This window comes from Erigeron canadensis, chromosome 4 (assembly GCF_010389155.1).
Source record: "Erigeron canadensis isolate Cc75 chromosome 4, C_canadensis_v1, whole genome shotgun sequence".
Lineage (NCBI taxonomy): Eukaryota > Viridiplantae > Streptophyta > Magnoliopsida > Asterales > Asteraceae > Erigeron > Erigeron canadensis.
This window is the reverse complement of record NC_057764.1, coordinates 32213485-32239749: the sequence shown is the minus strand read 5'-3', so window position 1 is coordinate 32239749 and position 26265 is coordinate 32213485. Positions and strand designations below refer to the sequence as shown.

Genomic DNA, 26265 nt, shown 5'->3' with positions numbered 1-26265 from the left:
ATGCACACATCATATATGGCCATATATATAGGGAAAGCAATAATGTATATTCAAGTTCTTTTGATTCCATGTTATGTTATTCCAATATACATGTTTAATTAAGAGAAGAAAAAAAGTTTGATGCTTTATACAGTATCATACTAGTGGGTTTTTTTTTTTTTTTGGTTTCAAATAGTAGTGCACCATACTTTATTTTATTGAAATTACTTTGTTTGTAGTGCTACAGTGCTACTTGACGTTTCTATGCACATGGACTTAAATCCAAGTGTCGTAAGTATAGATATAAACTTTAAAAATCAAATAAAATAAGCCATGAATTTGTTTGGAATATTGATGAGTGCATAGCTGTCATTGTACGTATTTATCAAAACAACTGTTTGGAATTTTCAAGGTTGGCGTCAGGAACCTCGCTTCTTCTAATATTTACTCGTACAGTACATATTTACATCCCCTTCAAAGTCGTCCAACTATATATAACTACACTTGGGAGTTGTAAGTTTTGCTATCAAACAATCAAAGTATATAATGGCTCATATAAAAGAGTTCAAACATCTTGAACTACAACTAAAAGATATAAAAACAGCAACCAACAACTTCGCCCAAGAAAATTGCATTGGGGTAGGAGGATTCGGGAAAGTGTACAAGGGAGAACTTGCCTATTATGAAGGGTACGGATGGGTAGCTTTGAAGCGTTTAGATGGTAAATTTGGGCAAGGAAATCCTGAATTCTGGAAGGAGATCATGATACTTTCTCAATACAAACATGAAAACATAGTTTCTTTGTTAGGGTATTGTGATGATCACGGTGAGAAGATCCTGGTGTATGAATATGTCCCCAGGAGAAGCCTTGATCGATATCTCGATAGCACTGAGCTGACATGGGTTAAACGCCTTAAGATCTGCATTGGGGCAGCTCATGGACTTGCATACCTTCATACTGCAGGTGGGACCCAACAAAGAGTATTGCATCGTGATATTAAAAGTTCAAACATTTTACTCGATCAACTTTGGAATGCCAAGATCTCGGATTTTGGTCTCTCGAAATTTGGTCCTGCCAATCAAAAATACACATTTCTTATCTCGAGCCCTGTAGGCACGCTTGGGTATTGGGACCCGCTTTATGCTGAGACCGGGGTTTTAACAAAAGAGTCCGATGTTTACTCTTTGGGTGTAGTTCTGTTTGAAGTATTGTGTGGGAGGCCGTGTTTGGACTACAGCGAAAACAAGCTTCCGCCTTTACTAGGATTAGTGAGGCAGTCCTATGAACAAAACAATTTACATGAAATCGTTTATGATAATATTAAGGACGGATTGAATCCTGAATCGTTGAAGGTGTTTACGGAAATTGCTTATCAATGTGTAAAGAGGGACCGTGAAGACCGTCCATCAATGAGTGCCATCTTGCAGGAACTTCAAACTGCCCTGCAATGTCAAGTAAGCTATTTTGTCCAGGACTATTTGGCTGACACTCCGAACCCGGTGGTGATAATGGACGCACAAGAAAATGGTACCCAGCTGATGACTACACTCATGGCTTGTGCGGAAGCCGTACAAGAAAAAAAAATAGGGTTAGCCAAGAATTTGTTGAAGCAAGCGGAGATGTTATCCGTGTTGCAAGCCGCCGGCCAAAAGAGGAAAGTGTATACGTATTTTTTGGAAGCTTTAGTTAGAAAAATTTACTGGTTTTCACCGGTCAACGACCAAGATCTATCCGAGTTTCAAGACTTGTTAGAAATGCATTTTTATGAAACAGTTCCTTACTTACAATTTGCCCATTTTACCTCAAACCAAGCCATTTTGGAAAGGTTTGAGGGGAAAAAGAAGGTACATGTGATTGATTTTGGGCTAAAACAAGGGATGCAATGGCCTACTTTGATGCAGGCATTGGCCCTTAGACCGGGTGGTCCGCCTTGTTTTAGATTAACTGGGGTTGGACCACATCGTCAAGATGGGAAAGATTATTTGCAAGAAGTGGGTTGGAAGTTGGCCCAATTGGCTGATACTATAAGTATTGAGTTTAAGTTTAGAGGCTTTGTTGCTAATAGTTTGGCTGATCTTGAACCGGGTATGTTTGATTTGCGAACAGGGGAAGTCGTGGCGGTTAATTCGGTTTTCGAGCTCCATAAGTTGTTGGCTAGACCGGGTTCAGTTGAAAAGGTTTTATCATTGGTTAAGGATATCAAACCCGAGATATTGACTGTTGTGGAACAAGAGGCTAATCATAATGGGTTGGTTTTCTTGGACCGGTTTACTGAGTCATTGCATTATTATTCGACTATGTTTGAATCGCTCGAGAGCTCGGGCGTGGGTGCGAGAGATGGCAGTGGTGAGGGGATGGTGCCAGCTAATGATCAGGATAAAATTTTGTCAGAAGTGTATTTGGGAAAGCAGATTTGTAATGTGGTGGCATGTGAAGGAATAGACCGAGTTGAACGGCACGAGACGTTGACTCAGTGGACGCGTCGACTCGACTTGGCCGGGTTTGAACAGGTTCATTTCGGGTCAAATGCGTATAAGCAAGCGAGAATGTTGATGACTTTGTTTGCAGGTGGTGGTGATGGGTATCAAGTTGAGGAAAACAGTGGTGGTTTGATTCTCGGATGGCATACTCGGCCATTAATCACTACCTCAGTATGGAAAATTCGGTGACTTATGGGATGAGTTGATTCGGTGATGGCGGGACAACTCGACACATCAAAAAGAAATAAGGAAATTTGGAGATGTCCACATCTTATGATTTTCCTTTTTAGTTTTCATCATAGTGGCGTTTTTTACTTTTTTTTCTTTAATATATATATATATATATATTTTGAAAATTAAGGGTCGGCACACGTCACTGGTGATTTAGTTTACTCAAGTCCAAAATGTTACCTTCAAGTTCACGCAGAACATTCACACGTCATGTTAAAATATCAGCACATAAACATATAACAATTCATGAGTATGCAGCGGAAAGAATCATATATACAATATTATTAATTAACAAAGAGAGAATCAAAACGTGTACTTTTGCGCAAAGCTTCCAATAGTATTATTAATAATAAGATTATTATTATTTAAAATTTAAAGCAAAACTCTTCTACGATCACACACTAGACACCCCTATGCTATATGTTAGTATCCCGATCATGATCAACAAACCCTTTGTTTATACCCTTAAATCGAAATCCTTGAACCGAAAATCATTTGTAGCCGACAATCAAATAGACCATAATTAATGCTTGTATGCATTAATTAATTATGTAGTCCTACATATAAATTTGAAAGGCACAAATTGTAAAACCCCTTTAGAGGGTTTCCTACGGCCAAAACTAAAGGGAAAGAGAGGAGAGATTTTATTGTGTGAAGGAATTGTTTTAAAACCTTGAATTAAGCCTTACAGGGGATAATTAGATTATAACAATTTTAAAAAACAAGTTAGAATTAAGGTTTTCCAAGTCTTAATCCAACCGGCCCCCCATATGGATTTAGAGTCCAACTCTAATTTTCATATTTCACATTTTAATCCTCCATTTAATTAAATAAATATAATTAACCCCTTAATATATATATATATTAATCATTTCGTGATCTAATTAATTAATATATTACTTTAATATACTAATTAATAATATAGAGTTACCGTGTCATTTCGTGTGACCCCGTAAGCTTAAATTATTTCCAGACATGCGTTTATTATTTAACATGATCACACTCCAACACGTCATGGGGGGAAAGTAAGCATTAATGTATATTCAAGTTATTTTGATTCCATGTTATTCAATCATACGGTAAAAGCTAGTGGTTAGTTCTCCCCAATTTAGTTTGCTACCCGGATATGAACCCATGACCTCAACAGTGGCAAAGCCTTTCACCTTTCCCTTCAACCATTAGACCAAAAACTCATTGGCATGTATATTGAAGTTTATGTTTATGTTGTTGAAAATTTTATGTAATAACATAGAATATCCAAGTTAATAGATATGTTAAAAGGAGTTGAAAGAGTAATTAACTAATGTGAGTTTGTCCCACATTGGTAGAAGAATAAACATTAAATGTGTTTATAAGGAGGAGTGTTGGGGGAATTATAATTCCTTATAAGAGACTACACCCCAAGTGGGCTAGGAGGGTGCGAAGCACCCGACGCGCCCGCGCCTATGACCGGGACCGGATGTGACATCCGTCACCAAAACTGATAATTTATTATAGTTTCTAACTCAAATTCCAAATTTCTTGACTAGTCAATATGCCTATATAGTATAACAAGCATAGAAATGTGGTGATCATTTCCAATATGGGATTTCTATTACTTGGATTTCAATAGTTTAGGAATTAAATATTTGATCTTCCTAAACGTAGATGACTATAATTATCCCCGTAATTTCTAGACGCGTAGTTGTTAGTCATATTTATTTATAGACTTTGATAAATCTCTATACACTACTAAGTGGGTTAAAGTCTATAATCATCAAAGTAAATGATAAGAATTATAAGTAACATTAATAATAAAAATAGTTTTTACTTATAGGTTAAATAAATAAGTAAATAAAACAATTAAAAGCTCAAATGCAATTAAGTTAGTTATATCAAATATCAAAATACAAATTTTTAACCTCCTGGTTATAATTTACGATCATGAGGGATTTCTATTCCAAATAGAATTTTGGCTAATATTAGTAATTAGCTATCCTAAATACATACTAACTCAAACACTTAACTCTATAGGAATAAGAAGATATACATGCATTTATAAATTAACTATCAAAACAAAACAAAAATCTAAAGCAAAACCCTTTTTCTTTGCTACTGCCGTCAAACTCAAACCAACAACACAAAACAAATTTGTAATTCTTCAATTGCCAAGAATTCATCTAAAGGATCCTTGGATTTTTATTTGGTAAGTTAATATAATTCTAAAAAAAAAAAAAATTTCAAAGGTTATTATCATATAAAATTTATAGTTAAAATTCTTATAGTATAATATTTTTTATTTGTCAAGGTATCTAAGGAGTGATCATCAATCTTGGGGTAAATTACTTATCTTTTCTTTTTATATATATAACTATATTTTTATTTATTAATCTTTATTTATAAGTAACCTATTTGATGAATATATTATGGCAAATTTATAATAATGAATGAAACGGTTTTTTTTTAGGGTTAAATCAAAAACTTGAAGTATAAATCATATTAATGTTAAAAGTTTATGTATTTATTGTATCATAATAATTAATGTAATTAGATAAAATTCAATTATGAAGGCATGGAAATAATAATAACAGGTGTAAATAGGTGTTGGAAAGATTTGAAAGTTTATATATGAATATTAGTTGTAGTAGTCTTTAAAACAGTAAGTTTGGGTTATTTCAGAATCTGGACAGATTCAGTTTGTTAACTTTGAAAGGTCGTATCTTGATCATGGAAGATGGTTAAGTCATGTTTTTGGTGTCTAAAATTAGTTTCAGGAAGTCTACTTTCTGGTGGATGTGGTTTCGTGTCAAAATATGAAGTTTAAGGTTATCAAACGAATTTTATAACAAAACTGCACAAAGCTGAGTTTTCCGAACAGATTTAGGTCAAATTCAAATAGTCATATCTTGGTCGATTTTACGAACTGGAAGATTATTTTTTTTTCGGAGATATTTTTAACATGTTAAGAGTGTACAGTAAAAATTTGGATTTTTTTTGAAGCTTCGAAGACCCTTAACTTTTATAAAACTTTTCTGCACACAAACAGTGAATTTTCTGACTAGTATGTGATTATGGAATTTTTTAAAAATAGTTAACGTGCGAAATAAATTAAGTAAAAATTCATGTAAGTTTATAACACTCTAAGGTTACAGTAGTTAAGATTTGAAAACTTGAATTGGTCGTTTCATCCTAATAAAAAATAGATAAAGTCACCAAAAATTTCAGTGAATATGAACTTGTAGAAACCAATGGTATATCATTAAAACAAATATACTATATTAAGTTATGTGACTTGTAACTTAATAATACATGACAAATCAGTTGTGAATATTTTGAAAGTAGCCATATATGTATATCATCAAATGCGGGTTACAATGGACGGTTATTGACCATGTCCATAATTGTAAGTTGTACATGTATATGTTGTGTAGATTCTGGTGATCTTTTGGACTTTGCACAACTGCTTGCTGATTGAGGTGAGTTTCGTGGCCCCTTTTTATTTTATTTTTTTGGGGAAAAATGATGCTCAAAACATTTTTCATTTCTTTACTAGCTGTGCCAAAACTAGTTTGTTTTCTTGGACAAATACGTGTAATTATGAAATGTGTATGCTAGCTTGCTTGTGTTGATTCTATGATGCAATAGATGTCTGTTGATATCTATTGAAGACTATTTGAAATCTATCGACCAACTATATACTCCAGCTGGTAGTTGTTGGTATTACAGTGTGTGATTGAGTTGTTGGCAAGTGATGTGATTAAGTTGTTGGCAGGAGTGATGAGGATTGTGTTGTTGGATAACTATGATGGCATTGATCAGTATTTGGATTGCATACAAGCTGCTACATATTTATATTTACACTATTGTCCAAACCTCATATATATCATGCACAGCAGATTCATTTGTATTACTTTAAACCTACGAACTCACCAACATTATGTTGACATTTTCGAACATTCATTTTCAGGTAATAACAATGCTTAAGGAGACTAAGCATAAGGACTTTAGGAAGACTAATAAAGGGATCCTTCATGGACTCCTAGTTTGCATTTGAATCATTAAACTCTATCTGCTATTTGCTACATTTTTCTTTTGCTATTTGAGGCGTGTTGCCTAGCCTTATCCCGCTTATGGGAATCACATTTATTTGGATTTCATTTAGTATTACTCTATTATAAACTCCATGTGTTATGTTATATCTTTTCGTCATATCCTATTATTCCGCCTAAGGTGGGGTGTGACACCGGAAGCGTGGGCGATGAGGCGTTTTAGTGGTGCACTTTGCACTAACACTTCAAAAGTCTGATATATATGAATCAGATTAACAACAACAAAAAGATAACACTAACACTTCAAAAATCTAGATCATCAACTCTTCTCTTTCACTTCTCTTCAAGCTGTTCTTGAAGGTAAATTCCGGGTTGTTGGTTTACTCCGGCAATACATACTGCTTTGGCTGTTGTACCCTGGGAAACTGACGGGTTTACTTGGGTAGCCCGAAATCAGTTTTAAGGGCCATCTGTTTAACAGAACCCTCGGGCCGTTTTGCCTTCTTCTTTTCTGTTTTATGTTTCTGTTCTATTTTTCTTTCTTGTATTGATTAGTTAATAGTTAATTTACTTGTTATATCTTGTTGTAATTCGAATTTGATTATCAGTAAAATGTTCTTTTATTGAATGGTGTTCTTACATATGTATTCTGATTTTAACCCGAATACCTTATCCATATGGTTTGAACTTGAAGAAACAAGAATTAAAAACAAAAATGTTTCTAGACCGAGCCAAATTCTATTAATAGGTGCATTAGGATTCAAATTGGATGAAATCATATAAATCATACATATGTAGAGTTGGGAATTGTTAAGTTACCATTGATTCAGGTTATGTTACCTCTAACGGGTCAAATGAGCAACTTGGATATGATGACTAATTTGGAAGTTCATCGAGAAAAGAAACATAAGAGGGTGATAATCACTTCAAGAGAAACCTGTCTTGAGGAAGACGTGGGGGTGGCGGTGGTGGTGGCAGCACCAACGATACAGATTTGTGCCTGTTCTTCTCATAAAACCTCCTAACATAATCCGCAACCTTAAGATTTGTGATTGACGTCTTCAGGTCACTAGTTTGCAAACCTTTATACCCATCGACATCATCTTCTCTTCCAATGTCATGGTTTATTCCCTGAACCTTGATCAAAGATGAGCTTCCTTCCCCACCTAAACCATCCAAGTGGTGTTTATATTCGCTTTTCGGGCTATAATCTTTGGGCATCTTGGGCTCATTCACACTGGTATGGTCCCTATGTGGCGGTGAATGACAAGTATCTGATCGAACATTAGTTGTTTATAAGGAAAAAGATGAAAGATTTACGATGTTTTTCATCATTTGAATAAGCTTCTCACATAAAGATCTCTTATTTCGGCTAGAATCAGTTGTCATATTTGAAGCAAATTTCAGTAATATAAACTGAAACCCACATGGTATTTAAGTAGTTTCTGTTGTGAACTATAACAAGATATAAAGTTGTTGGGAGGGAGGCCAAAGTTTCTGTAGGGTATATCTTAAAGTATGGAAAGGTAAAGTCCTGTTCTTAATCTTCTCTGTTTTGTTTTGTTTTTTTTTTTTTTGAGAAATGAATGAATGTGAAAGATTAAAGGAATCAACTTTCAAATTAAGCTCTTGAGAGGACCATTCTTGGACTTTTTCTGGTGATATGTAATATTTCTCCAAAAATCCAACAAAAGGTAAAGAATAAACATTATAATATAAATGATTAATATAAAGGAAGTGAGGTTTTGCTGCCTAAGTACAAAGGGAAAAATAGTATAGTATCGGATTCCAACCATGGACTATGGAGGGAGGGAGATGGAGCTGTCATATAGACCAAAAATCAACACTTTGATTGAAATTTCATGGATAACAAGTCATTCAAATTGCTCAAATACGAATAATCAGTTGCGGACGACAAAAGTCTTTAGCATTTTGGGTATTATATGCTCTTTGGATCATTTGAAAAAAGATGCAAATGAAGTAATAACCTAATTTTGATTCTAATCTACTTAAATTTGTGCTCCATAATGAAGAAGAATGTGGACAAGATTCTAGCTGTAACTCTTTCTCTAGGTTGGTTTTCATAGTCGTCTCGTCTCCCTAAACATTTCGTAATCCTTTACTTAAAATATACACACAGTGCTACATAGTGAAAATAATCGATTAAAAGTAACTTATTTCAACTTATGAGACTTCGGGCTGCTCTTAATGTGATCTTACGTTCCATAGAGACATGTGAGGCACATAGCAATATTATAAGCATTGTAGATGTCGTACGTTTACCCTATACTCATACACAAAAGACCCACGAAAAAATAAATCCAAACAAATTTTTTTCCAAAAGGAAATACTAAATTTCAAAGATTTGTGCTTCATGATTATTAAAGGAAGAATTTGGACAAGATTCGTGATTAGTGTTACTCACTTTCTCTGCTTTAGTTTCAATAATTATTATTGTTTTCCAACATGTGATTTATATTGCTTTACTTCAAACATACACACATGTCACTTAAAGAAAATAAGCAAAAATATCAACACAAAGCAGTTTTAGCATACGTACACAAAGAAAATAAGCAAAAATAACTTGATATAACGGAATGGGTAAAATCATACGTACACAAACAATTTTTGGCCACTCACAATAAATGCATCCTTCACGCATACACCGAATAGTATGCTACTTGTACTTGTTTTGTATGACCAAAAGTTTTATACTTGGCACATCCCTAATGAGTAATGACATGGGTCAAAAGGGTTAAAAGGTTGGAGACAATGCAAACAAAATCTACATGTGTATTTAAAACAGTTTGAAAACCAACAGTACAGATAATGTATATATTTATAAAACACGAAAGTTCATTTTAAATGGGTTGTTTACTTGAGTAGATATCCCCTCCCTAATAAAATGGATCATAAGGGTTGAATGGGTGGAGAGTCATCACTCATGACAGCAAATGTATTAAAAAACAGCTTGAAAACCAACACTTAAATCTGTATTCATAAAACACGAATTCTCTTATACTCGTAATAATCACTTCAAGAAAAATCTGTCTTGAACAGGACGTGGCAGAGGCGGCGGCGGCGGTGGCAGCACCAACGAAACAGCTTCATGTTTGTTCCTCTCATGGAACCTCCGAATATAATCCAAAGCTTTAAGATTTGTGACTGATGTCTGTAGCTCACTTGATTGCATTCTAGTACAGCTATTCTCATCATCTGTTCCACTGTCATAGTTTTCGATTCCATGAATCTTGATAGATGAGCCTCCTCCTCCATCTGAACCATCCAAATGGCGGCTATTTTGCCTTCTTGGGGTCTGCTTTTCAGGTTTTCCGGGCTCCTTCATAGTGGTATTATGCCTATGTGGCGGTGAAAGAGAACTACCCATTCTAGCTTCAGTTGTCAGTAAGGGGGGAACTCTGAGTTTAAAGAGGTTAGTTAACAATTGCATCAACTTCCCACATGAAAATCTCTTCTTATGGGAAGAATCAATTGTCATGTATGAACTATGAAGTGACTATGGGTGATGAAAATTGAAACCCACATGGGTGTTTATATAAGTTCTGTTGTGAAGCATATGACAAGAAATAGAGAAAAAGGTAGGAAATATTCCTTCAAGTATATCATTTTCTTGATGGGAATATGAAAAGATAGAGGGCTTTTCTTCTTATCCGTCTGTTAAGAAATGAATGTGAAAAGAAAGGAATAAACTCTTTTTGTAACAGGATTCTAGTTTAAAGAGTGTAAATCTTTGTGTTCACATCATAGTCCGTTAAAAAAGCCGGAGGTGACGGTTATTAGAAAATACTGTTTGTCGTCCCAAAGAAATGATTGGATTCTCGGTGTTCGTAATTAGCAAAATTTCCAGCATTAGATCCTCTTGATGAGGGATCGAATACACACAACAAATGAAGTATGATGATAAATGAGTTTTGGCCATACTCCATTTAAGATTGCATGTTATGCAAAGATAAATGGTCCTTTATGTTATGCAAAGATAAATGGTCCTTTATGTTATGCTTTGTATCTCCAACAGTCCAACATATCAAACAAGTATAAGAAAGTGAAGAAACTGAGCAAATGAGTCTGTAGCAAGTGTATTCTGAATACATATAATCTTCTAAAATCAAGTTATCCAAAATTTTAGATTGTTACTGATGTAATTATGTAATGATATACAGTAGATGTGAATAAGTGATTGAAAGTTGTCTCAATTACAAGACCTGTAGACAAGGTTTCAAATAATGACAGTGAGTCGGTGACAGATGAATTCCACTGCTCTTAAATTATGTAGGTTTCGCCTTGCTCCATTCAAAACAGAAGTGGCGGAACCAATTAACTTTTAAATGGGTCAATTTCTGTTATTCTTTTTAATTCTAATGAGGCACACTTGCAAATAAAACTCAGAAATATAGCTCAAAAACATGTCAAATGAGTCGGTCAAAATACTGGACGATAAGTTTATTCAAAAATTTGGATTATTACTAAAATAATGTAATTTTTGTACTCAAGAAAATTTGCCTATTTGGCACATCAAGTATTTGCAGAAGATAGATAAAAATCAACCAACCTGGCTCCAACCCAACATGTTTTTTTTTCTTTAACAAAATTCCAATAACGGATCCTTTTTAAGTTTAACCCAAAACCAGTTGACCCGTTACCCAAACTATCCAGCCTTTCATTTTGGGAATTTATGCCAGACCAAGTGTGCCAAGTGACCTATTTTCAGATGATTGGTAACACTGTAAATCTATCTATGCCCATAATGTCATGAAACTAAACACTACACTTAAAACACACAACACAAAGCATATACCCAAGATAGATCATGAGACTATTTAGACTGAACTCGACTGTTGGTATGGGATAGGGGTACGACTGTCTTTGACACTTTGTTGCTGGTTGGGGGTACTTGACTTCAACACATAATTTCATTTTTCATAGATATAATAACACATGGCAAATATCAAGTAATAATTCCCAGATATAACAAATGAAATATGATATAAGATTGGAAATTATACAGCAAGAGCATTTACTAAAAGTAGAAAAGTTCAAAGTGATTGAAAAATAATCTGGACCTGATTCCAACCATAAATTTCGAAGACAACCTTGACAAAATAAACACCATTTTATCCAACTAATTGATTAGCACTAAAACAGCCTATAGGTCTTTTGTATCGCCCACTTGTTATGTATTTCCTGGTGTGAATAATAAAAGGTACTTGTACTACGAATAATTTTCTTTTTGGTCTCTTTTGAAAAAAGAACCAAAAGCCAAATGAAGTAAAAAACCTAACTTTGATTCCAGTTCACTCAAACATGTGCTTCATATGAAGGACTAGATTCTTAAATATTAGAACTAATTTGAGAATCTCTTTATGTAGGTTGGTTTCACAATTGTCTCCCTACACACGCTTTCGCTACTTTACTTCAAACACACAAGTCACATGGAACGATAAAAATTACAATAATGTTCCCTATTCCATGTAGTTATGTATCTATCTTAGTTAAAACCGGCCTTAATCCTTATAGTTAAAAAAGGCAAGAAATAAAAGCAATAATATTCCATCTCTAGCCAGATTCTCATACCAAGCAAAGTAAGCACTACAGGAATTCAACCAGAATATTATCATATACATATAAGCCCATGAATCATATTCAAGGAGTCCATTTCAGCCCATTCATCACTGAATGAAACAAATTTGGTTGTGCTTTATCTCAAACAAGTAAAATCAATATTTTAGCTAATATGGGAACAAGTTAAATGAGAAATGCAGATTGGATGTGCAAATCTTCAGCATGCAAAATCAGTTTATTCAAAGATTTACAGTAGATAAATATCCTAATATAGATTATCAACTAAAGCATTAACTATTTATAAGAAATGGATATAAATTTATATTGTTGCGAACCAACCAGAGTGGCAACCTACACATACAACTAGAGAACACATATTTATTCATTCTGATCTAGGGATCTACTGATTTGGATTGTATAACGATTAGATATTTATTCTGCAGGTCTTTGTATAAGCATTATGTTATAACTATCATTTTGTTTTGAAAAACATGTGTTTTATAACAGATAATGGAACACACGTGCTAACAAATTATATCATCGTAGTATCATACAATAGAAAATTAGCAGTTACATGGATAATAAAACACCAAATGAAAAATTAATAAAAAAAACCCTAAAAATGCATATCAAACTAGACATAAATTAAGAAGCAATTATATAAAATTGATATCAATATCAGCTTTCTAAATTTTAGATAATGCTACAAACAATAAGATACATCAAATAACTTAGAAGTTAAGAAATTAGAACAGTACCATCTTCTTGAAAGGCTAATCTCTGTGATGATGATCTTGTTTGGCGTATTTCACTGCAATATCTTCAAAGTGTTCTGAAAACCCGTGTGCGTCTGCCAAGCTTTTCAAGGACTGATAAACATTGTACATGGTTGGTCGTTCTTTAGGTCTAGGAAGCACACAACTGCAAGCAATCCTTAAAAACTGCAAAATTTCGTCATCATGTCCCTTTCCTCTTAAAGACTTGTCAATGGCATCCTTACTTTTGCCTGACCCTGTAAGTCGATTAACCCATTCCACCAAATGACCTTTATACCCTCCTTCCTCTCCGTTATTCACCTCAAGGGGCTTCTGACCCGTTACCAGTTCTAAAAGGACAACCCCAAAACCGTAAACATCCCCTTTTAGTGAAGCAACCATGGTACTAGAATATTCAGGAGCCACATAACCAAACTCACCCAAATCACCATTTTGGAATGAACTATTCTTCGAATCACGGGTACCGACAAGCCTAGCCAGCCCAAAATCAATAATCCTGGCCTCAAAATCATCATCCACGAGAACCACATTCGAGCTTATGTTTTGGTGAAGGTAAGGAGGTTCACAAACATGGTGCAACCAAGCTAACCCACCAGCAGCACCGATACCTATCTTAACCCTCGAAGGCCAATCCAACTCAACATTATTCCCAGTACCGTGTAAAAGCGAATTCAAACTCCCGTTAGGCATATGCTTATACACCAAAAGCTTCTCATCCTCAACAACGCAAAATCCTAACAACGGAACCAAATTTGGATGCCTAAGTTGCCCTAACCTATTCATCTCTGACCTAAATTGTTTCTCATTAATCTTACAAGCACTCAATCTCTTAACCGCTAAAACCGACCCATCCTGCAACATGGCTCTATAGCAAACACCGGTCCTAGTACTAATCTCAACATTCCCAACACTAAACCCATTCGTCGCAACCAAAATATCATTCAACTTAATCTTAACAATCGGTTTCTGAAACAAAGACACTTGAACAAGCTTATAGTGTCTCAACTTATCAACCCAATTCCCTGAACCCCCACTTTCCCCGTCTCCTTTCCCCTTCCCTTTCCTCCTATCACCTCTAACAAAAAACCACCACCAAACCCCAAACCCCAAAAAAACCGACAAACCCGCCCCCAAAACCCCGGCCGCGATAATAACAACCAAATTCTTACCACCAAACTTCCCACATTTCTTCCCAACAACCGAACCACACAACCCGTCATTTCCGTCAAACGTATCCGACCCGAATCTCGTCAAATCATCAGGAACATTCCCAACAAACTCATTGTTACCAAGTTCCAACCTTTTAAGCCTAGTTAACTGTCCTAACTGATAAGGCAACTCCCCATCAAACTTATTATCAGATAGAATCAAGTTATTCAAAAACTTGCAGTTTTGTAATTCAACAGGTACAGGTCCCGACAACATGTTTCCCGACAGATCTAATGTAACTAAATAAGGTAACCAAGAACAGATCTGTGTCGGGATGTTACCAGACAACATGTTTTTAGACAAATCAAGAGATTGTAAAGATGTACAATACTGTAAAGATTCAGGCAATGTACCTGAGAGTGAAAAATCAGGTAGCTGAATGGATATCAAACGGTTTTCTTTCTCATTCCAACAGGAAGCACCTGTGAATTTGCATAAAGATGTTGATGATGTGTTGGAGAAGGTCCACGTGGCAAGTTTGTTTTGTGGGTCTGATAAGGATGTTTTGAGGCCTTGGAGACACCTGGTGTCATCTTCAATGGAGGAAATGGCGGTGGTGAAAATGAAAAAAGTGAGAATGTAGGGGTGGAAATGTAAATTCATGGTTTGGAGATGGAGATGGAAATGATTTTATGGCATGGGATGTGATTAGTTTTGATGGGGAGTGATTGTTTTTGTTGGGATTGAGGAGTGGGGAAGACAGGGATGAGCTGTGTGTGTGTGTTTGACCAGTTATGATATTGGTTTGACTGGATTCTTTTTCAAGTTAAAAGGTTTTTTACTTTTTTTGACAGAGAGAATAATTTGGTATCTGTTTTGGCCTTTTGGGTCAGGGTTAAATTATTGGAGTAGCAATTATTTGGGTTTGGCTCGGTTTGAGGGGTTTTTTTACTCAATTTTAAACTCACTCCAGCAGCTCATAGTCGAACTAAAACAATTTTTATATTCCTAGTTTGAGTTATGTCGGAAAAAATGCAATTGAAACATTAAGCGTACATTGAATCAAACAGAATTATACAAGTTTGATGTCACCTGAATTAAACCGGATAAGATAGAATGCTGATTTTTTAAAACCACCTTGTCTTACGAAATGCATCCAGCCTGCCTATATATGAATTTAAGTAAACACGTTTTGATGAGCAAAAAATTCCCAATTCTTGATCCATCTCAGTACCGTACCAAACCCGGTACCGGCAAGTAATACAAAATTCTTTTACGAAGTGTTTCACTGGATACTGATAACAAAGGTGAACAGTATTCGTTTCTTGTACAGTAAGATTTTGCATAGCACAACCACAAGTCCAGAACCATAAAAGCAAATTGTACTTAAATTTTAAAAACCTAAAATTTTACATTCAACCTTGATTCTGAATCAATAGAAAAGCTTTGAGATTAAATAATGCATTAACTTGACCTAAATTTGCGGCAGTAATCAGCAAACCTTTAGTAATATACTGTTTTTGATTTGATGACGACTCCAATCTATTTAACCTTTAACAACAGGGAAAAAGACCTTTCACTTTTTCAACTGAAAAACAAAAAAAAATATTCAAAAAAGCAAACAAAAATCCTATCTTTATCCCATGTTCACCTTAAGAAGATAGGGAATAGCATGTTATTACTGGTTGCATTTTTACTTCCAAGGACAACAAATACAAAAGTACCAAAACATAAAGTAAAAACTTTAAATAAAAAAAAAAAAAAAGACTCTTGGTACTCTTACATCACTTATTCTACAAGAAAGAACAAGCGAAGAGTATTACAAATTTCATACTGCAGCAATTAATTATGTTTATAAAAAATAATCTGGGGTCTTGCGGGTGGTGTCTGGCTCAATCTGCTTTGGGGCTGGATCAAACTGAAGAAAGTTCTGCTCCATGTTTTCTCCAATTTCCAGAATCGCCGCCATGTTTCCACATCGGTAACAGTAGTTTGGAGCACTAAATACTGTCACAACATTCTTTTCCTGAGAAATTTGACATGAAACAAGATCAGATATGTATCAAGATTAGTAAAATGGGCATTCCATAATGGCACACAGTAACGTAATGTGTCAGTGTGATGACGGGTCAAAACGAGTAACCTTTTGTACTGGTTGGAACAAGCCGAGTTATCCCAAAACACTTCCTTTTTTCATCCAATAAAATTAATACGTGAGTAATTACTGTGTAAATATAGATAAAATTAGCCGTTATGTTACTGAATTTTTTACCTTTTGAATACGATGATATTAAAAGGTTCATGCACTACAGAATACAATTAGGATACCTCTGACCCATTTGAGTTGTTTCCTATTAAGCTAATAATTCTATTTTACCTTTTGAAAATAATACATCACTTTAATCAATCAATCAAACTAACAAGTAAATGGGTTTGAATTGCCACTGTATGTATTGTGTATCCTGGATAGTAATTGAAAGATGTCATTTGTACACTTTCTTCTATATTCATCTTCTATATATTGTGAATTCCATCTTCATTTCTGTTTGCATCAATTAAGACCTAAAATGACACCTACATAATACTTGCATCATGCAAACGAAGGCCCCATAAATTGCGTATCCCAGCTTAGGCAAATAAGATCTAAAGTAACAACCTAATTAATTTATCACTAGCAATATGAAAATAAGAAATAGATGAGGAAAAAAACATATATATATATGATATTTATAACTTATCGAGACTTGCAAAGTTTTCTTTAAATCATAAACGCTCACAAACCTGTGCCCAATTATAACCCTCCATGACAAGCTGGTGAGCTCTTGAGATGAGACTGAGTCCATTAGTATGGTTAAATTGACTTGCAATATCTTGTCCAAACGTATAACCAGCTCCACGGGGAGAGATCCCCCACCCGCACCTGTCATCTGGGTCAGACCACAAGAGATCGCACATCGGTCCTTCATGTGGAACCTACAAAGTCACCCACCAAAAATGAAGCTAACAAACATAACAGTTTAAACAGCATTTATAAAAACCATCAGCTACAGCATAAATACACATCACCTGAATGGAAACACAAGAGATGGCATTTCGACCTACTAGCATATAAATGTGCCGATTTAGGTAATGCTCAATCTCAATCGCTTGAATCAACAATATAATTCGAAAAATGGAATGGGTCACAACATGTCAAACGGGTTGAAAGGCACCCAAAGTGTATTTTAATGCATACTTCTTAATGGGCAAAAAGTAAATATTGGTCAACCTCAGTTTTGACCTCTACTATAACATTACTCACTAGAACATGTTACCAGCTTGCCAGTTTACCAACTCTACACAGGCCACCAAACAAAACCCTACTTACGCAACAACACAATACAAGATTACAAGAGATGCACTGTAAAATGTTTCACTGTCTCCAATACATATAGAAATACTATTCCTTTGCCCATGTGCTATCAAGTAATATCACAGTATTTGGGTAGTAGTAACAAGCCCTTGATTCCCACTAGTCTTCCTTTCTGACCGAAGATTGCCAAATTCGTACATATTTAACATTAATGAGCACCAGCATAAATTTATTTTAGAAGAACAAAACTGGACAGATGACTTCATATTTCGGTCAAAATATGCATGAGATACAATTGGTAATTATACAAGGTTGTAAATATCGGTTTCCGGTATCATCTCGGTTGACTACCGAGAAGCAATATATCGGGGATATATTGGATATATCGGGGATATATCGTCTGGGTAGTTAGCCAAGATTCAATATAATGGCCGAGATAACCGAGATTTACAACACTTTATAGTTAATGCATATCGCTTATCACCCAAACCTTATCTGGCGGATTATACATGTTTGAAGAGATTCCAAAAATAGAAGATATTTCTCAGCATTTGGAGATGGACTCAAATACATAATCTTATAATAATGTATCACGTGGATATAGGAACAGAACTTCATATCTCCCTCTACCACAGAAAGAACAGAAACATGTAACCGCTTATATCCTTATGTGGCACACAAGGAAAAATAACAAAACGTGTTAAGTCATTTGGCTTAAAGAAAATAATCAAGATTCAAGCACCAATTTTAGAACTAAATTTAGAACAGAAAATATGCACCTCCTGAATACGGTCCAAGGATCGAATATTGTCTAGCGTGTCCAACGATGGTGAAAGTCCTCCATGCAAGCAAAATACCTATAACATAACAACAAATTCAGTAAATTTGATTGTATATGGGAATATGCATGACATTGTTTAAAGTTGATGCATTGTTCTAACCTGACTCTCAATAAGTGCTGTAAGAGGAAGGTAATCAAAAAGGTCAGTGAAATACTTCCAAACGTTTGCATTCCCATACTTCCTCAAACATTCATCATAGAAACCATACCTGAGTTGAATAGAATTGGTTACCACAAGAAAAAGATAAAGTAGCACAGCATAAATATAACAATAAATATCTAAGAAAAAAAATCATAAAGGAATTATTGCACTTAAAAGTGGATGTCAATCTTAATTATTTATACAAAACTGGGTCATTTCTGGTTGCATCTGTCAATATCGGGTCATATTGGTTTTCACTATAAAAACTAACTAAATGGAATGGGTTATTGGGTAGAAGAGACTAAACGCATCAGCAGTCTCTAAACACGTACACAATATTTTGCGTCATCTTGAACCATTCATTAACAACATATCCAATACATTAACTATCTTGCAGCTAAAAAAATAACAGATCATGTAATCATAAACAAAACATTAACTATTTAAAGAGTGTAAAGCATTACGCCGTACACAATAAAGTTACTTATTATAAGCCGCACATTGAAGTACCCATTATAACGATCACAAATTTCACCAGTTCCAACCATCCACCATTGGCCACCTCTAAATGATATTAATATATATGTACAATTATATGCAATATTATGCACGAACATCTTACAAAAGTCGTTCTCATCCTACACGGCACTCAAGTTTGTTATGACGTTTATTAACTGGGTGTGTGAAAAGTGGAAAAAAAAAGATTTTGGAGCAGAATTACCAAATAAAAAGCAACTGTGTGTTATGATATGTCTGGAAGTTCAAAACATTATCCAATCACAGAATAAAGCGCATGTTTTAGTTTACGTAAATTAGAAAATGATACAAAAAGTAACACCTTTTATATAAAGAACAACATGTGGTATTACATGCATGCATAGTCAAAAACGATGACCATGTTATCCAATCAATGATATATGTGCATGCCTTATTCTCATGTCAATATTGTTTTACGTAAATTAGGAAAAAATGAATAACTAAAAGTAGCCCTGTTAACATAAGAGTACCAATGCAACTTATTTCATGAATCAACTGATGAAGAATTGCATTTAATATATATATATATATATATACACATATATATGCATGCAATTTATATAATATTACATATCCTATCAAGCATAAAACTTTGTGTTCCATTTTTCCTGCTTTTGTAAATCTCGTTAGTAGTCGCTATGATATTAAATATTCTGGGTTCAACTCTTTAATTTAAAACCTCCCTAGCTGAAAAGCTTGTCCTTGAGAGTTTTAACAATTTGGTCTAAAGCAATTTCTATTCTATTTTTACCCTTGTAAGTGATGCAACCTCTAAACTTCCTTCACATAGGATAGATTACAACAGCGGATTTTAAGAAATATATCACTTAATTGTTCCGAGCGGTAAAAGCTAGGGGAGGGGGGGTTCATATAAGAAAAAATATGTGGTACTAGGCTTGTAAAAGTCAAGATAGACATTAATACTTTCAGGGGTAAATTGGAGGGAACCCCCTGATCCCCAATACCTTTGTTACCCATAATCCCACCCGCAGAAACATCGCCTGTAGATCACCTGACCACAAATCTTAATCCCTAACATGCGCGGGAACAGATTAGAACCCTAGACATGCAACCTAAAGCACATGTGGGTCGGGCTTTTGGCAGCAGTAATACCACCTCAGCTACGTTTGTACGCTCTGAACAAAAGATCTACCCAGAGAATTGTAAGATGTGTTTTAATTGTTCAGAAGAATAGAAGCAGCTTAATACACCTTTTAAGTTCAACAATTATTCATTAGCTTTTAGATATTTTGGTATTGAATGCTTACAATCTACACCTAAATCTGTCTATATTTCATGTTTTGCACTTCAGGGGAACTTTTCACAATTTATGTCTACTTCTATCTGATGGCCATGTTCGTACCCACTATTGTACCTATATGTGGATTCATATTTAGCTATCTTTTTATCAACTTTTTGGTAAATCTAAATAATATTTCCTTTTAGTATTTAGCGCATTTTAGCACCCATATGCTTAATTCTTTCTTTTGGCTTCAATCAGAGATAGTTACTACCATATGCATGAATCAGATTTATGAACATAGGTAACCAACTGAGACTAGAAGATGAAAAATGTATGCCTTTTCCATGCACTCAAAGGAAAATTAAAGCACACTGGTCACACCTTTGACTGGTCAGGGTCAGGATATGACTCATTTTTATTAAACGTCAAGTGATTGCACCCCAAAAGACCAACACTCTAGGGATGTCATTCGAAGTGCTAACATGGAACCAAAAGAATAAACGTCAACCTTGTATTAAAAAGAGTTTACACACACGAATGAAAGGAAAAAAATGTACATGTCGGTTACTAAAAAAAAATGTGAGAGAATCAAGCATGATTTCAGATAGTTTTAGGGAAACAATTTTAACCACAAATTTGTATAGTGGTGTCATAGAGAGAGATCATTGTGTCCACACTAGTCTTAATTTGTTTCATCAATCATTAGTTTAAACTCTAGCTTCTGTAGTCTAAAAGTCTTCACCCTTGAAGTCAAAAAGTTCTTTCTCTTTGTACATGTGTTTTAGAATCTTTATGATGTATAGATGAAAGATATTTGAGTATTTCTGAATAGTACATATGGTTAAAGAAAAACTAAAACGTAGAAATTATCAATATTAGTATTTTAGAGCATAACATGATTTTAAAATTTTGTTTTATGCATTAAAATGATTTTACTTTTTAGCTGCTTCATGAATTAGATAGCATACGTACTCTTAAATTGAATATAGGCTAGAAGTTTTTACCACCCAAGGTTTACAACTATGACAAGAATATCTGTAATCCTTTTTCCAACTTCAGGGGAAATATTTCACGTTTATGGGCTCTGTAATCCTTTTTCCAACTTCAGGGAAAATATTTCACGTTTGTGGGCTGGTGCACGTCATCCAATTCAATCTGATGCCTATTAGTGTTCCCGATGTTAGGCTTTTAGGCGACATAAAAAATCAAGTGACGATGATATTTGTGTCAATATGTGTAATGTATATGGCGTGTATATGTTAAAGAAGAACTACAAGGTAAGAATTACTAATTTAATACTAAAACTGGATTTTATATCTCTAAGACAAGTAACCTGGTTCAATGTAACTTTACTCGGGTAAAAACTTGAAGACTACATTTAATAAAATTGGTAGTCTAGTACACCCTTGGAATAAGAGTATGAATTTATTTGATTCACGAGTTGGATAATAAGATATTTGCCTTTAATATGTCACATAACTTGCTGGAATCATGGTTATCCTTTAAAATAAATATCCAAGTTTCTATATTTTTTTACAAGAATTTACAACCTTTATAATCACTTCTAGGTTAATGGGTTTAACTTCATCAACGATTTATGTTGAGCCACTAGTAGTAGTATAGTGGCATTCAGCTGTCGTCACAAAAACTACCACTTGGTGTCTCCTAATGATGTGTACAGTACATCTGACGCAACATAAGCAAGAGCGACAATGTGCTATTATTGTTATATACATAGTTATACATGCCATCGCTTTTGTAGATAAGGTACGTATCTTTTCAAGTATCTGGACTTCAATTTCCATTCTTCTTGCTCTTATTGATCGAATCAGTACTACTCTAAAAAAGGACCTTTTGATTATTAAAGTAGAATATGTCGTGTTGTTCTGTGTTACTGTTTGAAGATTTTGACAAATTGGTCTAAACATTTCTTGCTATTATTGCAATCATTTCAAAATTAATATGTACTTCATCCTATTTATGCCCATGTATGCATGCAACCTTTAAATTCTCCTCACAAAGGATAAATTTGCCAAGTATATGTATTAAGAATATACTTGCATCAATCTCTATACGTACGCAAGAAGAAAAAAATCCTGTAAAATGGCATCCTGACCCCACAACCAGAGGCTTTCCTTATTTTAATGTTATATTTTTACTTTTATATCGGTATTGGGATTAATTAAACAGTAAAGAACTACAATTTAATAGCATTGATATCTGAGATCATGTTCAATTGGCAATATTATAATAAAGACAAATAAAGTAAAGGCCTTACACTTGAGTAATCTGCCGGCTCTCATGATTTCCTCTAAGAATCGTAAGTCTGTCTCTATAACGAACTTTAAGAGCCACTAATAGCGAGACTGTCTCCACTGAATAATACCCACGATCTGCAGTAATACTATAATTAGTATGATGTTACAAACCTATATAAATCAATCAATGGATTTTTGTTCAAGAACGAAATTCTGTCTGAGGTTTCAATATCTGAATAAAAGCCATATTAATATGTGCATTAGCAGAGAGCTGTTGGAGGCCAATTAACTACTAGTATGAGAGAATAAATTTGAATGTGAGAACATGTTTTTATCATTGCTGATGTAAAACCGGACCACTTTCCAGAAGAAAAATATAATATTTTGACAAAATTGAATCATTAAGTTTCAATAGTAGTTATTCCCAATTGATAACACTATAATCTTCTTTTATAACCTTAAATTTCCGCTTAACTCCCAAATACAATTCATGAACAGCTAGTTAACTACATTATTATGACTTTACATAAAGAGAGTTACATGCATTTAATATATCAATCATTAAAAAATATCAACTAAAGTTAACTACATTAATATATCAACTATAAAGTTCCAATCCTGTTTATGCCTTCAAAATTACATCAATATACTTACATAAATATCCAAATTTATCAACAAAAAAAAAAACTCTAATTAATAATAATTAACCCCCTAAAGTTTCTAAATTTGAGAAAACACAAGTATTAACTTCATTTTTACGTCATCACAGAGCTCATTTACATATCTAATTCATGCAAGCCTTCAAAGTTTTCCATCACTAATTGCATAAAATCATCGATACCCAAACTTTCAACATATAAACGACAAAACTCAACCGCATTATAAACACACTTCCAAAAAGTTCCCAACTTTAGCAACCACGACAAAAATAGATGATATAAAATAAAATAAAAACAACCACTCACCAACATAATCACCCATGAAAAGATAATTAGTATCAGGAGTACTTCCACCAATCTTGAAAAGCTCAATCAGGTCATAAAACTGTCCATGGATATCACCGCAAACAGTCACCGGACATTTTACCGGTTGAACATTGTATTCTTCAACTAGTATAGCCCTAGCTTGATCACATAATACTTTCACCTCAGATTCACTCAATGCCTTACACTCCATCAATTGCTCTATCTGTCTATCAATATCCGCGTGCGACGGCATTTTTTCCTCCAATCAATAATTCACCAATCACAAACTTATCAAACAAGCCTAAACCTATCAAAAAACGATAGAATTACAGATACAAATTTTTACCTAAACCTATCGAAAACGGATAGAATAATAGATACAGATATCTGTATATATATATATATGCGTCGAGCTAATCAAAGATCGGAATCACAAATGAATCACGAAATTAACGAAAAGCTAAACTTAATTGAAGGAAAAAAGCATGATCAAAATCAAAAGGAATATAGATACATATATCTGTATGTATAGGTGCCGAGCTAATCGGAGATCGGAATCACAAAATTAGCCTAAAATTAATTTCAGAAAAGAAACATAATAAAAATTGATAGGATTATTATAGATACAGAAATCTGTATGTATATGCCGCAAGCTGATCGGAGATCGGAATCATGAAATTAACGGAAAAGCTAAACCTAATTGATTGAAGAGCTAGGGTTTGATTGTGATATATAGATATATAAATTTGAAACCATTGATAGATTTATTACTTTTTTTATTTTCTGTGAGTGTGGATATGGATATTAATATGGATATATAGATATAGATATTTTGTATGTATAGGTTGCAGGCGTGATGGAAAAGAAAAGGGAATTGCAGAGATGATAGAGAGAAATAACAAATAAGACGCGGAGTGAGAAAATAAAATGAAAAGGAAATTGGTGAAAAATTGAAAGAGAAAAAATACTCGTAGTCAATTTAGGATGAAGTTTTTGGTCAAGATTGTGGTGTTTGCAATGGTTATGCCACGTGGAGGTTATTTCAATCAACGATGCTGACATGTTTTTTTAGTTTCTCTCTTAAATTTTAATTAGCTAATCAAGTTTAACCCGATTTAACTTATAAACGTTTTATAAATAAACCAAATGATATCCGGTTAACTTTAAAATACGTTATTATATTGTAGGGAGATTTACATGTATATTCCATTTTAAATACATAATTACATATATATTCAAAGCATGTTTTAAATACATTGTATTTAGTTTTAAATAAGTTGAAAAGTTGTGATAAGTTTTGATGTAAAAAATAAAACCAAACGGAAACAAAATTTGTGTAGTTATGCACATATGTTGAAACGCATACAGTTGGTGGTAAAACCATTATCCTGAAAGACACTATAGTTACCGTCTTATTATAACGATAAATAAAGGTGATTAAAATCTAACATTATAATGTGATCATTTGACAAAAATCAAAGTTAAAAGATTTTTTTTTTGAACATTAATGTTAATATTAATGATATATATTTAAAAAAAGAAAAATATTTTTTTATTTAAAATTAAAAAAGTATGATAATGTCATAATTAAATCAAAAGGATGTGCAGAGTATACATTTTTAAAAACATCTTATGTCATTACAAATTTTTTTTATTAATATAGTAGATTACTCATAAATATCGAAAAATCTATCATATATTATCTATATCGGTGTTCAAACGAGAGCCCATATGATGTGCATATCTTCTTAATAAAATCTCTCAAAGAGAAAAATCATCTTCAATACTAAAAACATATTTGGATGTTTTTAGTTACCAAGTCAACTATCAGATAATATGTTACTTATACTAAAGGAGATTTAACCATGACCTCATAATGAAATGTTGTTAAGCAATTAGCTAACCCACGTTAATATAAAGTGCCTAATTGTTGACATCAAATTTAGTTAGTAAACAAGTTAGCTCTTTAGTTTGGTTTAAGCTAGATTATTGCCTTGGTTTTGTAGTAAGTTTATAAAGAGTTTGACTTTTTATTGAACTTTAAAAGCAACAAGGCAGAAAGCATATATGTTTCCCATGCAAAAAAAGACGTTAAGCTACTAAGGTTGCGTTTGGTTCACAGAATTTGATAGAATCTAATGGAATTGGAATTGAATTTCATTCCTTAGTGTATTTAGTTGGTTAAAGATGGAGGAATCACATTCCGTTGGAATGTTAACATTCCCTCATTTGATGGAATCTCCATTCCTTGGGGATGAGGGCAGGAGGTCTCATTCCGTCCCTCACTTGAATCTTCAAAAAATCAAAAACATTCCGTCAAATTCCATTCCTTCAGATTCCAATTCCTTTGAAAGATTTCATTTCTTCCAAAAACATTCCGCGAACCAAACGCGCCCTAAGTCTAATCAACAATTCAAATTTTAAATTGTTTTATGATTTATTAATTACAAGTTTAAGGCTTTTTAGTCTTTTTCTTTTCTTCCAAAAAGTCAAGTAATCAAATGTACTTATCAACACAAGGTCAATGCTCTGATTTTCGTGTGTTCTCAAGATTAATCTTGCTAAACAATATAATCAAGATCTATTTTCCTTGTAAAACACGACATCCTCCCTCGGAATCTCTCATCCTAACTTTTCTTCCTTATTGTATTCTTACTTAACTCACTAACATGGAAGGTCAAAAATTCAGCTTTGTGGAAGATT

At 33.9% G+C, this 26265-nt stretch overlaps 3 protein-coding genes across 3 annotated transcripts; 1 reads left to right on the top strand and 2 right to left on the bottom strand.

Annotated features, from left to right (window-relative positions):
* The first annotated feature begins 483 nt into the window (after positions 1-483).
* On the top strand, positions 484-2852 carry LOC122595178 (DELLA protein GAI-like). Its single transcript, XM_043767509.1, has one exon. It carries the CDS (start codon positions 526-528, stop codon positions 2647-2649), a length of 2124 nt encoding a protein of 707 aa, XP_043623444.1. The 5' UTR covers positions 484-525; the 3' UTR covers positions 2650-2852.
* Positions 2853-12922: 10070 nt separating this feature from the next.
* On the bottom strand, positions 12923-15003 carry LOC122596022 (probable inactive receptor kinase At1g27190). The gene has a single exon (XM_043768519.1). The coding sequence runs from the start codon at positions 14885-14887 to the stop codon at positions 13073-13075; it is 1815 nt and encodes a 604-aa protein (XP_043624454.1). The 5' UTR covers positions 14888-15003; the 3' UTR covers positions 12923-13072.
* An 882-nt stretch (positions 15004-15885) lies between these two features.
* On the bottom strand, positions 15886-24376 carry LOC122598176 (serine/threonine-protein phosphatase PP2A-2 catalytic subunit). The gene is made up of 6 exons (XM_043770775.1): positions 23563-24376; positions 22618-22732; positions 18518-18626; positions 18356-18433; positions 17006-17197; positions 15886-16250 (listed from the first exon to the last, which is right to left on the bottom strand). Exons 1-6 carry the CDS (start codon positions 23813-23815, stop codon positions 16077-16079), a joined length of 921 nt encoding a protein of 306 aa, XP_043626710.1. The 5' UTR covers positions 23816-24376; the 3' UTR covers positions 15886-16076.
* Positions 24377-26265: the final 1889 nt, after the last annotated feature.